The sequence below is a fragment of the Anguilla rostrata genome, chromosome 9, assembly GCF_018555375.3.
Source record: "Anguilla rostrata isolate EN2019 chromosome 9, ASM1855537v3, whole genome shotgun sequence".
Classification (NCBI taxonomy): Eukaryota; Metazoa; Chordata; class Actinopteri; order Anguilliformes; family Anguillidae; genus Anguilla; species Anguilla rostrata.
In genome coordinates this window covers 4451171-4467381 of record NC_057941.1, presented here as the reverse complement: position 1 = coordinate 4467381, position 16211 = coordinate 4451171, and the positions used below count along the sequence as shown (strand labels likewise).

At 47.4% G+C, this 16211-nt stretch overlaps 1 protein-coding gene across 1 annotated transcript; it reads right to left on the bottom strand.

Moving 5' to 3' along the window:
* Positions 1-127: 127 nt before the first annotated feature.
* hspa4a (heat shock protein 4a) lies at positions 128-16105 on the bottom strand. The gene is made up of 19 exons (XM_064349891.1): positions 15687-16105; positions 13729-13786; positions 13049-13189; positions 11914-12036; positions 9613-9712; positions 8168-8301; positions 7733-7977; positions 7140-7216; positions 6899-7050; positions 6401-6507; positions 6051-6187; positions 4536-4717; positions 4019-4111; positions 3634-3789; positions 3115-3240; positions 2448-2555; positions 2204-2323; positions 1923-2084; positions 128-1593 (listed from the first exon to the last, which is right to left on the bottom strand). The coding sequence occupies exons 1-19, from the start codon at positions 15791-15793 to the stop codon at positions 1375-1377; spliced, it is 2547 nt and encodes an 848-aa protein (XP_064205961.1). The 5' UTR covers positions 15794-16105; the 3' UTR covers positions 128-1374.
* Between the last annotated feature and the right edge of the window lie 106 nt (positions 16106-16211).

Below are 16211 nucleotides of genomic sequence, written 5' to 3'. Positions count from 1 at the left end.
GCCAAATTATCCAGCTGCTAGTTTCCTGTGCTGGGCCTTTCAAAGAGAGGTACCTATAACCTCTGAACGGGACAGCTGGTCACAATCGTGGTATTGAAAAAACCTAGTCAAAAACAGACAGACAAACTTCAGGTTTCGCTTTTTTATAGTTCAGTTGAAATGCTTTTTGTTCGGGAAACAACACACAGATCTACAGAAAGGAATCCCATCACCACAGTCAGAGTCAAAAAAAAATTTACTTGCTTTTTTTTCTTTCTACCTTTACTGACAGATCTTAGTAGTCTTACACATGTGCCTTAACCCCTCCCACATTTGTAGAGATACCTAGTTAAGGTGAATGGGAGGGGGGGAAACACCGTATCTTATGCTACCATTCATCGTTCTATTAAACCAAGGTCATACGCTCAACCAGAAATTGCCTTCAAACATTGAAAAAATACTGTCTTACAGTAACAATTTTTCAGATTCAACATTCCATGAACAGCTGCTAGCGTAATATTTCTGCCATCTTGCGCTCATTTCCCATACAGTATTAACATTGAATTTTTTTATTTAACGTTTTTTTTTTTTTTTTTAAGTTGCAGTGCTACAAACATCAATCCAACATTTCCATGACCTTAAAGGACACATAGGGCTTCTCTCCGACAATTTAACCTTGCGATTATCTATTAACATGTATCTAATTGGAGGCAGACATTCATTTAAGGTTGCTGGACAAAAAGTCACCATGGATTTGGAAATGAAAAAACCAGGGAAAGTGTTTGGATTAGATCGAATCACCAGCCCCTTAACATGTAGATTTCCAAACCCATCCAAACACTTTAAAACCGGGTTTCCTGACAGAACCACCCTAGGTGCCTTTTAAGGAAGGGGTGGAGGGGGAATAAACACATAAACCTGAACATATAATTTACTCTATTTTCTAATTTACTCATTACTTCTGGAGCTGACATTCTCAAACAGCGGCAATAAGAGCTGAGGCGATGAGATGTTGAGAAAAAAACAACTTTATGAAACCGGACGTTCCGACGACACAGGAGAGCGCAGGATTCCACCCAGCGCTCACATCTTGATGTCACACAACAGGCTGATTGATATGCAGTAAATTTATTTTCCAAACCAAAAACTAAAAAAAAAAAAATTAAATAAAATAACATTTTTTTTAAAACGAAACCAAAAAAAAAAAAAAAAAACAAAACAAAAAAATAAAAATAAAAAAGAGGAACATGCCATGATGGCAGATTGAGAGTATTACTGGAAAGAATCAGACTGCCTAAATAACATCAAATAATGGTCAAAGGGGCTAATATTTCGGGCACCTTATGGAACCCGTGGCGAGCAGGGAGTTGGAGGAGGGGGGGGGGGGAAGGGGGGTTAGTCAATGTCCATCTCCGGCAGCTTGCCTTCCGTGGATTCGGGGGCGGGCTGGCCGGCACCCCCCGCCGCGGACCCTTTATCGGGGCTGGCCGGCTGGGCCTCCGCGTTCTCCTGTCCATTTACCGGGCCGTTCTGCTCCCCGGACTTCTCGTCCTTGGGCAGCTCCACCTTGGGCTTGGGTTTCGTCACGGTGGGGTTGCAGGCGGAAAACAGCTCCTGTGTGAAGGGGGGGGGGGGTAATGGAAATGGAGGGTGTACACCATTATAGCAGGTGACAGAACTGAGCGATGTCATATTTTGTAACCCCCCCACTTTCCAAGATGATAACAGTCTAATTGTCCAGGTTGTTTTGTTCTAAATTCCAAGTCAGTATTCTAGAACTCCATCGCTCTCAATTACCAGCAGTGATTGTGACATCAGCATTAGAATGTTCAGCTAAGAATGTTCTAATCACATATTTGTGACCTCACACCATAAAGGGTTAATCGACAGTTGCACAACGGGACTGGCCCCCTACATCAGACACCGGGGGTCGAGAACCATACCTTCGTTTTGGCTCTAATCTCTCGGACCTTGACCACGGGTTCAGCAGTGGCATCCTGCTTGCTCTGCTGGTTCATTTTGCTGTTCATCCAGATCATGGCGTCGTTCACCGTCTTGTCCACTTTAGTGACTTCAGCCTCATCCAAGTGCTCATACAACTCATCCTGCCATTTCACAAACAACGACGACAAAAAGTTACCAAGAAGCCGATAACGAATCAGAGTTCACGGTTTTCTTACACCGTGGGGTCATTTCCATGACGACAGTGACAGCGCACGCATACCTTTGTCTTGAAGGCTTCAACGATCTTCATGTACTGCTGGATCTGTTTGCCGAGTTCCTCAAATGCCTTCGGTCTCTCTTCTGCTTCCATGAACCTGTCCTGGATGGGCTGGCCAAGTTTCTGCGACGAGAACGACGGAACGTTTCACTCGATCCGCCCCCCCACCTCGAGCGTATTTATTTTGTAACCAAGGGTACTCGCTTATTTACACAAAAACAGCGTAACAGGGAGACGACGACGCTACCTTCAGCTCGGCCAGTTTGTCGATGTACACCTGCTTCTGCTGGTCCTCCCCGTCTTCGTACAGCCAGTTCTCGGTGTCCTCCAGTTTTAGCGAAAAAGTGTCGCGGTCCTACACGGCGGGGGGTTTAAAAACGACAAAAACAATCAGCTAAGAAAGACCTCACGCCACCGATGATGAACCGGTCACGGTGGTCACAACCAACTCACCAACCGACCCGTCAAGCCTGTGAGGGTTTTAACAGTAAGCTACGCTGCCTTCGTAAATGCAAAAAGGTTTTGTGGTCACCATTTTCGAGACACGACGCGCACAACTATTACACAGCATCCGTCTACGCAGCTGGATATATTTACTTCAGAAATTCAGGTCAAGCACCTTGCTCAAGGGTACAAGAGCAGCGTGTCTGGGAATCGAACCTGCAACCTTTAGGTTATAAGCCCATCCCTATCCATTAGACTACACTATCATCCCACTACACTACACTGTACCAATACCATAACAGTAGGAGCCTCCTTTTTTTTTCTTCATTTCGGGGGGCAGGGTATTTTTCGGTTGCTTTATTCTCATTAGAGCTGTAAAGAGCATGTACTGCAGAGGTAGGTCACTGAAGACCAGACTGGTTCGGGGTGGGGTGAGGCAGTGAGCTAAAGGGGGGGGTGTAAACACTCACAGCTTCACTGACAAACTTCTCCAGGACCCCGTGCAGCTTGTCCCTCATCTCGTACACGTACTCCTCCACGCAGTTCTTGGCGTCGTTGCGCTCCTTCTCCAGCTTGTCCTGCATGATCATCTTGCCCTGAGCCAAAATGGAGGGGGGGGAGAAAAAAAAAAAAAAAGTTAACACAATGAAAAAAAAAACATTTTCAATCTACGCAAGTTCTTTTAATTTACTGTTTATTTGGGTTACATCCTCCCCCAAGCACTTTCTATTGATGAAGGTTTAAAAATTCATTTTTCAGTGGAATCCAGAGTGCAATTTCGCTCAGACCCAAAGCAACATTAATATTAGGACAGAACAGCATGTTTTGTATGCTTGTGTAGAATATGCACTGCATAGTCCAAAATAGCAATTTATAAATACATCTAATGACACCAGTGAGAAAATGGAGGGGGGGGGGGCAGCAGCAACAAAGATGCATCTACAAAAGCCCATCACTCAAGGGCTTCTTGTTGCTACGTGATACTTTACCTCATTCTCAACAAAGAGGTTGAGCATGTCGTTGGCTAGCTGCCAGTGCAGGGAGTTCTCTATGGGCAGGTCGATGGTCTTTGTTTTGACTTTGGGTTTCTTAGCTTGTGGAGGCTGGTCAGTCTTCTTCTCCTGCTTTCCCTCTTCTGTTGTAGTCTGGAATTTATGAACAGGTACACGGTACATGGCCGGCATCAGTTGTGAATTAAGAGGTACAACAGAACACACCTGCTCCTCAATTCACTCTGTAAGCTTGGGCAGTTTTATGCACACACGAGTGAGCTTGACAGGAGCTTAAATAAAACTAATGCCACTCCACAGGATTTCACAAAATGGATCACGCCAACTATCCACAAGGAAAAGGGGGGGGGGAATATTCTCCAACCTCCATTTCCTCAGTCTCTGACTTCTTGTCTTCGTTCTCTTTTGGGCTATCGCCTTGATTCTTCTGTTCCTCCTGGTCAACCTGCATTTTGTTCTTCCAAAAGAAAAGGGGGGGGGGAATGAATGAATGAATGAATGAATGAATAACCAGCCATCCCCCCCCCCACAATGACAAAGTCTGGTCCAAGGACACAAGCCAAGAGCACCTGCAGGCTAGAAAGCGTCTGTGAGAGAGATTACTTGCTGCGCAGACAAGACACACCCTGGTTCATTCAACAGACAGCCAATTACAGAGCAGGACAGAGCGCTACCGCACCCTCCCTCCTCCCCGCGCTCAGAGCACTGCTCCGTGTTCAGACACGCAGGTCTGGCGTCTTCAAAACCGCGACCGACCGCTCCTCGTTCTCCCCTGCTGAACCGCAGGCTTCGCTTTAGACGCGCTAACCGAGCTTCGCGGGAGGCCGCGGAAGGCTCCGGAACACAGCGGGGCGGGGTGGAGGGGGACGGACGGACGGTACCTCCTCCTCCTTCGTGGCCGACTCGGTCTCCATGGGCTCCTCCCCCTCGGCGGATTTCTGCACCTCCACGAGGGAGGCGCTGGAGACGCTGAAGATCCCGTGGATGTTCACCCTGACCTTCACCTTGACCTTGGAGCTCTCGCCCGAGGCCTGGGGCACCACCTTCTGGACCATGAACTGGCCTGACCACCACAAGACAAAAACAGCGTTAGCGCCATGGTCCTCCGTCCACTCACTCTCTCTCACTCTCTCACTCTCTCACTCTCTCGGGAGGGGCCCAAAGCGGTTTCAGGTTCTCTTCCAGCACCGGAAGGTCGAGAGTTTAACCCCCCTGGCTAAGTCTCATCGAATTTGGCAAAGGTCCCCCCCCCCCCCTTTCTGATGCTAACCAACCTTAGATGAATGGGGGTGGGGGTAAAAGCCCTGCACTGAATAAGACTGAGCTCCTATGTCAGGGGTGCACAGTTCCGGTCCTGGGGGGCCGGTGTGCACGCTGTGCATGTTCCAACCAGTTACCTTAGTTTTAGTTTTTTGACAGCTCTATAAACTAGGCTGGTTAACTCCTGGACTTGAGCACAGTACACTCTTTAGGATACACTTGCAGTGTGCAGCTGTAGTTGGTGCTTATGCAATTTTCAGATCAAGATATGATTGAGCTAATTGAATAATTAAGAAGAGAAGTTGGCACAAAATCCTGAAACGGATCGGCCCTTGTTGTGCACCCCTGTTCTATTAATTTGGGGGGGGGGGGGGGTAACAGCGCTGCACTGAATAAGACTGAGCTCCTATGTGCATAGCAAAGTACAAAAAAAATCAAGATAATCCTCCCACGATGTGAGCAGTCTACACTTAAAATATGACCTCCTTTCCTCTGCTCAGAATTTATTTTTTAAAAACACACACACACACACATTACACTTATATTTAACTGGAGCAGCTGAAGGGAACTTGCCTGGCTCAGGATTTAAATCCTTCCTATAATTCTCTGGTAAACGATCATAAATTCTTCATAGCAAGAAACTCACTGAAATTGTCAACAGGCTCCCCACTGTTCTGATAATGCCCCACAATCACATTGAATAAAATCATAATTAAAATATTTTTTAAAAGCTTTTTGCATAATTTCCTGTTTACTTCTACCTCAGCCGGGATATGCTCATGCATATTCATTTAGTGAACGCAGGGCTGTCCAACCCTAACAAAGCACGCCTCATTCAACGGAGAGAGATCTTTTTGAGCTTCCAGTCAGCAGCGCCAGGTGTGCTGAATCATGACTGAAATGAAAGCCTACAGGACGAGGTCCAAGGAGGTTGGGCAGCCTGCGCTAGCAGTGGGAAACAGCAGGAGCGTGCTCTGCGGCCAGGTGCTGCGAGCCCTGCGGCTAGCCTCGAGGTGCCCTGGAGAAGCCCTGCGAGCGTGCTTGCGCGTGCCCTGCGAGCGTGCCCTCGGGGTGCCCTGAGGGCCCTCGAGCGTCTGAGCGCTGAGCGTGCCTGCGAGCGGCCTGGGCGTGCTTGCGAGCCGTCGCATGGTGGGCGGGTAGGGGCTCTTTGGGAGTGTTGTAGTACGCCTCCAGGGAGAAGGGCTCCTTGCGGTAGAAGGTCAGCACTTTGGAGAACGGCGCTGCGTGGTTCTTTGGGAAAACCTCGCAATCGCTGCAAACAGGGAGAGAAACACACGCGTGTACACGCACGCACACAGACATGACCAAACGAACACACGCACGCACACACAGACACGCACGCACACACAGACACACACACGCATGCAACAGCATGTTAATCACTGGCAATTTAAACTTGCGGCAACCTCAGAGCCATTTTTAATTTTTAATTTTTTCTTAAACGTGGAGCAGAGGGGTCTCGTACCTCAGACCTTCTTCCGCGGCAGAGTTCCATTTGAGAGAAATGGCGTAGGGGACCGTGTCAGTGATGGAGAACTCCCTGACTTTGAAAGCAGGGGAGAGGATGGCGCACTGCGGAGAGACGGAAGCGACAGATCAAACGCCGCAGACACGCAGCGCTGCGCAGCTGCCGCGAAATTCTCCCCCAACGCAGCGAGCTCCGGTAAAAATGCGCCCAAGGTATTTAAAGTGCCCTGGTATGCACCGAGAATCAGGAGCCAGGCTTATACAACACACACCGGCCGAGTTTGTGCTTGCCCTTTTTCTCCTGGGGACTCTTTTACTTCTCTTCAAATAATCACTGTGTTCTCCCATAGAAACCATAGGAGTACAGTGCATAACAAACGCAGAGAGACACTGTTTTTTGGGGGGGAAATGATCACGAGTGCTCTGTGGTCTGCAAACAGGGCACGGCCGGGGGTGGGGGGTGGGGTGTTGGGGAAGGAAGCGGAGGAACGCGGACCTGCAGGGCGCACCCCCGCGCCACGGCCTCGTCGGCGTTCAGGGTCGTGCTCAGCTCCTTCCCGAAGAACTTGCTGACGCGCTCTTTCACCGCCGGCATCCGGGAGGCCCCGCCCACGATCTCCACCGCGTAGATGTCCTCCTTCCTCAGCTCTGCGCGGGAGGCAGAGAGAGGGCGTTAAGAGAGCGCACGCTCACCCCCCCCCCGCCCCCCCCCGCGGTCCCACGGGCCCGGTACTCACTGGTCTGCTCCATGACGCTGCGCAGGGGCCCCTCCACTTTGGACAGCAGCCCGGCGCACATCTCCTCGAACAGGCCGCTGGAACACGGCGGTAATGCGTTATTAATAGCGCTCGCTGTGTGTCATCCTGCATTTTCATGAATGACAGCATCGCGTGCCCCCCTCTCTGAACACCACCAACCCCCCCCCCACAAACACATAAACACCACACCCCTGCAGCACAAACACACCTCCCTCCACTCATACACACACACACACCAAACAGCCCACCACACCACCCTCCTCCACACACAGAGCATCCCCCTCTCTCGTTTATGAACCCCCACCCCCCACAAACACACACCCAACAGCCCACCACACCGACCCTCATACACATGAACACCACCCTCCTCCACACACACAAAGTATGCCCCTCCCTCACTTACCAACCCCCCACCCCTCCCCCAAAAACACACACCCACACACACACACACACACACACACACCAAACAGCCTACCACACCACCCTCCTCCACACACACGGAGTATCCCCTCCCCCACACGCACGCACGCACGCACGCACAGGTAATAGGACTTCGATCCCGGGTCTCTCACCGGTTGAACTTGCCGCTGACGTCGATGTCGTTCATGAAGCACTCGATGTTGAGGGGCAGGTCGGAGGAGTTGGCGCTCATCAGCTTCTTCAGCTTCTCGCACTCCTGGTACAGGCGCACCAGCGCCCGCGGCTTGGACCGCACGTCCAGCTTGTACTTCTGCCGGAACTCATCGCAGAAGTGCTGCACCAGCAGCTCGTCGAAGTCCTTACCGCCCAGCTCCGGGTCGAACGCCAGGGCCAGGATCTTAAAAAGGCAAACGGGGGGGGGGGGGGGGGAATACGCGTTAAAGCCGCTCGTCAAAGTCCTTACCGCCCACCTCAGGGTCAAACACCGAGGCTATGATGCTACAAACGCTAACGAGGCGTTAAACCCGCGCTCGTAAAAACCCGAGTTCCCCGGGCAAGCGGGACGCCGCCGCCGGCCGCGCGCTCACCTTCAGCTTCCCCTTGTTGAAGGCGCAGACTGACACCTGGTACGCAGAGTGGCCCACGTCCACAAACACCACGATCCTGGGCTTCTCCTCGGGCGCCGGGAGGTCCTGCTTGTAAATGCCGTAGGCCAGCGCCACTGCGAACGCACACGGAGCGCCGTTACCACCTGGCCACAGGGGGGCGCTAGCCACGGAGAGCTAGCCACGGAGAGCTAGCCACAGAGGGCTAGCCACGGAGAGCTAGCCACGGAGAGCTAGCCACAGAGAGCTAGCCACGGAGAGCTGGCCACAGAGGGCTAGCCCCGGAGAGCTAGCCACAGAGGGCTGGCCACAGAGGGCTAGCTACTGTGGGCTAGCCACTCTCTTCCTCCATCATCAGAAGTGGCCATTTGCATTCCGTGGACTAGTCAGTCAACTCTGATCTCTTCTCCAACATTTTACTTTTTTTTTTTTTTTTCCATCATCGTCATCATCATAACCTTTGTTTAATTCTCGGAGGAACAATTGAGGGCCAGGCCCTCATTTTCAATGTAGCCAAGATTACAAAAACATTTAAGACACAATAAGTATATTAAAAGAATATAGCAACAGTAAAACCAACATATTATTATTATATACTAACTAGAATAAAATAAAATAAAATAAAATAAAATAAATAAAATCAAAAATCAAAATTTTTTCTGCTACACTGGTCTGGCAGTTGCTAAAAGCCAGTTCCAGGGCTCCCAGACTTACCTGTGCAACCTATTCAAGACCTTTTACTTATTTTATTAAAGGTCCCATTCCCACAGACTGAAGGACTCACGGCAAGAACTACACAGCAGGTTACATAAGCAGAGCAGTATGAACGTGTGAAGTTCAAATTCCTAGGATCAGCTTCTTCAACCTTTCAATCTAATTCCATTCCAAACTACTCTGGGTAGAATGCGGATTCTGATCCATTCCTTAGAGCACTGCTTTCACAAAGCACGTCCTCATGAATCTTTTAAGGACGACTGCCAAAATCCGTCAATAAAATATTCAAGAACTTTAAACCATCAACACTTTTTTTTCCCCCTTGAAATTTAAGGATGTCCAAGGAGTGCAGTAACCCTGGACGCACTGTTCGAAAAAAGCAGAGCCACGGGGAGCGCCCGTGAAACCAACAAAAATAAGGACAACCACCGCCCCCCCCAGCCTGGTCCACGATCACAACTCCCAATACCTCGCCCTCGACCCCTCCCCCCCCCCACCGCACTTTCAGGGGCTAAGCTTCTGATCGAAAGCACCCCCACTTTCAGGGGCTAAGCTTCTGATCAAAAGCAATGCTAAAAAAAAATTTTTTTAAAACCCCACCCGCCACCTCGCTAAGCTTCTGATCCTAAGCAATGCTAGAAATACCACTGACCCACCCCACCCCATCTGTTGATCTCAGAGACACCCCCCCCCAAAACACAGCCGGGACGTACCTGCGGTGGTCTCGTTCATGAGCCTCAGGCAGTTGAGCCCGGCGATCTGGGCCGCATCGATGACTGACCTCCTTTCTGCATCCGTGTAGAAGCAGGGTACCTGCAGAGGGGCCGGGGGGCACACCGGTTACTTCGCCCACCTCAAAACCACACGCTGCCCCCCCCCCATCCCTCCACCAGCCGCAGCACAGGAACAACTTTTCTTTATTCGCAGATGACCGTCACGACTTCTGTGATTCGACAAACCGCTTCTGGAATTCTAAACTCTACGTTCCAGTTTCAACAACGCACCTGAGCGCAGTTCTAAGGTCGTTTACCCCTTTAAGGTGTGAGGCTACCAATGTGTGATCGGAATGTTCTTAACTGAACATTCTACTGCTGACGTCACAATCGCTACAGGAAACTGAACGCAGTAGAGTATTCTAGAACACTGACTTAGGATCTCGAAAAAACGTTCCATAAGAACAACCCCTCCAAAAGGGTTAAAACATATAGCAAAACATGGTTGTAAGAATGGTGGCATATTCCATATTCTGTAGGAAGAAACGAGCAGCGTATTCAAATTTCAATTCAAATGCAAAACCACGCTTTTTCCTGCAATACCCTACATCAGCTTATACAAACTCCCCTTGGGCAGAAACCCAGATCTAATCATGGAGGCCAGACGAGAAGCAGCTAGAAAACATAAATGAATAAAAACTACATTACAACTAAATAAATATTCTTTATGCCGCCATAATGGAATTATGAATCACTGCTTTCAGGAAATATTAACGTGATGATACAACTGGTGTGCTCAGAACAACTGCTTTGGTTTTTAAACTAAATCATAAACATCTCATCTTAACCAAAGTTGAAGGCCTTTCCAGACTTATCCATACTGCTTTAGCACCCAATGTAAATAGTGTCACTATCAACAAACTTTGTTGTTCAGGTCCTCAATGTCCTAGACTTTTCCCCTCCCTGAACTCTACCTTCAAAATCAAATGGATCAAGCTATTTGTAAAAGACCCCAACTCAATTTAGAACTTCATAACTGGCCATGTGTTCATCATATCTTTAGGCGGCTGAGATGTAATTATAATACATCCAAGTTGCCAGCAGAACTCAAACTTTCATTTCAACATTTACTATTCTGGTTCATGATGTATTCACACAACTTCTCTCACCAGAAGTACGTTAATCTGGACAATCCAAGATATTACATTTAAAAATAAGTCATTGTGCAAGATATGTTTTGAAAATGGCATATTACTTTGCTTGATAAAAGATGGTCAGTCATTTACTTACAAAGACTTTCTCATATAGCTTTTCCGTCACAGCTAGAGAACACACTGCTGGGATTAATGCATTCCTAAATGGTTCTGGAATGCTCCTGATGTGAGCTTTTAAAGGTAAAAATTGCATTGTTTCTAATTCAACCCCAGAGGATATATATGTAATGCATGTCCTTTATTGGGTGCAAATGCTACCAACCGGTGTATTAAAAATATTATTCAAAGCAATATCGTTTCTAAACCCGCAGCAGTTTTCTTTTGGAATAATTCATAATAATGATATAGACTGGAGAAACACCTGGGATTCCTCAAGACAATTTCTCCTTACAGATAAGGTGCATAAGGTATATTTGAAGATGCTGCACACGTAAGGGCGTAGACCTTCTTTTAACATTGGGAGGGGACAGAAAACAGGAAACGTGCATGCACATGCACAGGCGTGACCCAGTTCAAACCATGTGAAATGTAAGGTCAACACTGACACACTACGCCCATTCAGTAACAATGCTGATGAAACAATAACTTGTCTGTTTTGGAAATGTACATATTTTGTTTTTTTTTTGTTTTTTTTGCAAAGATATTAATTATTTTATGAATGCTAAAGACAATTGTTTTTTTAACTGAAAACTGAATATGTGCTATAAGTGCTATTTCAAAAAATAAGGTAAATGTATCAAAAATCATCACCTTCTCTTAATTTTAGCTAATCATCATATTCATTCAAGGTAATCTGCTAATCATAAAAAATGTAGTATTTAAGGCCTTTTTAATGTCATACTTAGAAAGTATAAAAGATTGAAACAATTCTAAAGCCATTAAGACCAAAATATTGCAGTTATGTTAAAATCATGAAACTTGCAATATGCTCATTTCCTGTTGTTTCCAGTGCTAATCTGTATTTTTCTTCTATTTAAAAAAAAAAAACATTATGTCTGAAATCATGATTAACATTGTGAAGGGCGCAAATCAAATGTTTTTATTTATTTATTTATTTTTATGAAAAAAGGCGGGAAAAGGCTCTCACCGAGATGACGCAGTCGGCCACGGGCTTCTTCATGGCGCTCTCCGCCGTCTCCTTCAGTTTGGTCAGCAGCATGGCGGTCACCTGCTCAATACTGAACACCTTCTCCTCCTCCATGTACATCACCTGCGGGCAAAGCAACAGCAGCCGTCAGAACTTTGGCTACTTCTGGGCCCACCATCCTCCATCCCGCTCTCCCACACCACACCCACACCACACCCACACCAACGCTCACAACCGAATTCCGCGTGAACTTCACACAGCTTGAGTAGACGCGCGGTGCGTTCGATATGAAGCACAGACGGTGGCTTTTGTTATTCCGTAAGAGGGGTGACATAGCTCAGGAGGTAAGACCGACTGTCTGGCAGTCGGAGGGTTGCTGGTTCAAACCCCGCCCTGGGCGTGTCGAAGTGTCCTTGAGCAAGACACCTAACCCCTAACTGCTCTGGCGAATGAGAGGCATCAATTGTAAAGCGCTTTGGATAAAGGTGCTATATAAATGCAGTCCATTTACCATTTAAGAGGGAGAGAAACGGTCGGTCAAGACCTTTAAACCCGCGGCAGCAAAACTGCAAAGCACTCCGGGACCGCTGGCCTCTGAGGACCGTTCTCAAAATGGAGCTCGCAGCTGCCGTGCTAAAGTGCGATTTCTGTTGCCTCGCCCCCACGCTGGGGCTCATCCCGCGTGCGCCTCTGACCTCGCCGCCTTCCGTTTCCATAACAACCGCACAACGAAACCCTTCACCTGTGGAGGGAGACCGGCCAGGGGGCCAGCGGAGCACCAGGTACCGTTAGCGCGGGACTCACAGGCGCCCCCCTCAAACACTCGCCCTCCTTCCGAGAGCCACGCGGGACCCCGGAGGGAAAATAAATAAAACTGCTGCACTGTACCCAAGCGACTCGTTAGTGGGGGGGGGTGGGGGGGACATAAAAAGAAGATGAGGTCAATTGGTGATTCAGTCGTACTGAAAGAGCCAAACGGTTCCTGGAGCTCAAAATTGGGAGGGCTGGAAGCCCAGGGGTGCGAGGGGGGGGGGGGGATAATCCGGCTCTGAGGCTCCGGGACGGGGCGGGACGGGACGGGATGGGCCCCCTCGTTATTTCGGTCTCGGGCAGGGTTCGACGGTTCGCTCGTTACCTTGATGCCGGTCGTCCCCGTGGGCATCTGGGCCAGCTCGTAGACGAGGCCGGACCTGGCGGACTGCACGTAGGGGTCGGAGAAGGCCCTGCCATGGTAACGTTTGAAGCCCTGCACTGTGTTCTTACAGTTTGTGACAACCTGGAACAACAAAAACAAAGTCAGTGGCCATTTATGTTGCAAAATTAGGAGCTTGGTTTCTCAGATTAAAGAAAAGTTTTTCAGATGGGGGTTGGTGGTGTCTGGCCTATCGGGACAGCAGATTCACTGTAACGGCTGCAGTAAAAACTAACCCGCATCAACATCCATAAATATGCTTACGCCCATTACCATTTTAGTAATATGAAAATGTACATCTCATCGCACATTTCAGCTGAGCGAGCGGATTTCTTCTGTTTGGCAAACGCGCAAGCAGACACACATTCTGTCACAGGAGAAACCAGCCTTGCGACAAGGACAAAAAACACCACAAGAATGCAAAAACAATACAAGAATGCAAACGGGGCGAACACATCAATACCGATTCAAACCGGAATAACTGATGTAGACGTGGGGGGGAAACAGTATGGCGACAGCGTTAACGCAAGACCTGTTAGGCAATAAATACCATGATGCCACAGTCACTGCGTGTCTGCGTGCTGGGAGCAGGGACAGGGGATGCTTTCGCTTTTGTAACTCACCTGGCTTTTAGCTGCCGCACCTATAGAGCGATTGCGGGGTCCAAAGGACACGCATGCTCTAGAGAAGGACAAGAGGAAACAAGCCAATTAAAATCAGTCTTTTTTAAAATTCTTTAAAAAAAAAAAAAAAAGATGGTCCAGACACTGGGCCCTGGGAAACTGTTGAAGTAACATGTTCACAACCGCTGCATTGTTTTAGGGAGGTGGAAGATATGCTCACAGGATTATGAGGTGTTAGAATTCATGGCTAACTTAACAAGAAATAATAACATCACCTTCACACCATGATAATAGACAGATGGTGCATCAGAAAACTGACACTGCAGAAAGAGCAATGATCGGCCACTTTTGCCAATAATAACAATAACAACAACAACAACACAACCCATATTGACGTCAAAAGTATTATTCAGCCAGAGGTTCATAATATAGAAATTACTTTAAGGTACTACAGTTACCCAATATGCCCCGTTTTATTATCAGAAATGCATTTCTATCTCTTCTGCTCCTCATTTATAAAACTGGAACAGACAAAGCACAGTTCATACTGTAGAAACGCTATCAAATGCTAATGCAACTGCCAATTACTAAGCCCAATATTATGCGTGAGAACTTTAGTCTTCTACAATATCACGCAAAACACGTTGCCGTTGGTTGCACCGCAACCAGTAGCAATCTGATGCCATTCAACACAATGGTAAAAAAATTGGGGACTTCCAGAAATGAGATTCATCGACATTCAGTGCGGTGGAATGACAGTGCAGTACAGGAGTCAAAGATAAGAAAAAAACAAACTACGGCCAATCGATGGAGCAAATAATAATAATAATATTAATAATAATAATAACAACGTTTCATTAAAAGAGTCCAGAAACGCACATTCAGAAATTATTATTGGTAAATTAACTGAACTTAGTTCACTTCATGTCCCTGATAGTCTGTCAGTGGTTTGAAAAAGCCCACCAACAGTTAATGTACAATATCTAGCATCACGTGCCTAGCACGGGTCGCAAGAAAGTTATTGTTCTGAATAACCGTTCACCAAACGAGAATTGACACTATTACGACATGAAGCTGAATGCATAATTAAATTGATTAACTCGTATATTAAATAATTTACATCATACATATATTAATTTCAGCTATCTCGGGGTCAGCAATTAGGAACAAAACTGCTTCATACACCGCGGTGCAGAGGCAACCATCATCGCATTGTCATCGCCACAACGGAGCGTGCTTTTTCCCTTTCTCATGACGTAGCTAGATGGAGTCGAATTATCATCGAACACTCTCGAACCCCCTCGAAAACGAGCCAATGAAGCTCTTGCGCTACAACCAATTACATTAACAGCTAACACACGGGAAATTAATACCTATAGAACATATTCAACTATTTGATCTATTGTGCATTTTATTTTGGTGTCGTTCATTACCTTATTTTAAAAAATTAACCCGTCTGCGGCCGCCTAATTAACTAGACGATAAGGCGACTTGTATTCTAAATAGTGATCGCTTCTAATGCTGCCGGACGTCGTTAGCTCGCTAACTAACTAGATACCCGCTTCTCAATTATTCGTAGCCAAGGCCGTGACCACGCACCACAGACCGCTAGCTGGCTAGCTAACTAGCTAAATCCATTTTAAGTCATCAGCATTTTCACGTCTTAAATAGGTATTAAGTTTGCTAACGTAAAATTCGGACGATGAATGACTAGACTTCCACTAATGACACAGCTAACGCTTGCTAGCAGCTACAAAAATGACTATGATGTGCTGCACTCACGTGTGCTCCGGTTATCCGCACTCCTTTTCTCGCTAGCTTGCAGGGTAGCTAATGCGCAAGGCCGCATTACCGAAGACAACCTCACCGTTACCTCCATTAACACATAAAGAAGGTCCATGCTAATGAAAAATAATAGAAGATGTACAATAATAAAATATATACGTTTTTGTACTTACGGTGTACATCGGTCGCTGTACTCGTTGGCTATGGTTTCTATGCCTCCGGCTCGGGCAACAGCAACATAGCAGCTCAGAAAACCCACATCAAACCCTACCACTGACATCTTTCACTGTAGCTTTAGCTAATTGATAATGTGAAACGTTTGCTAGCTAGATATCTCTTAAGAAAATACCTAACTATAAATGGATTGATGTGCTCTAAAACAATAAAACAGCAACCCGATGCGCAAACTCGACAACGATGTATAAAAAAATATTGAATAACTTGAAACCCGGACCTATACAAATATTTCAATACATTATCCACTTCAGTGTTATCTGCCGTTCGCACGATGGAAGCCGGCGCTTGCTTGATGCGGGAGCCCTCCTGTGAATCTCGCAATCTTCTCGCGATGTTTTAACTGTTCTAGACGACTCTGGACTTTTCTACAGCAAGGGCGTGTTGTTCAACCTGTCCCGTCTGTTCACGAGCATCAGCTCAGCGCAGGCGCTGCGCAAATCTTCTGCTCTTGATGTCACCAA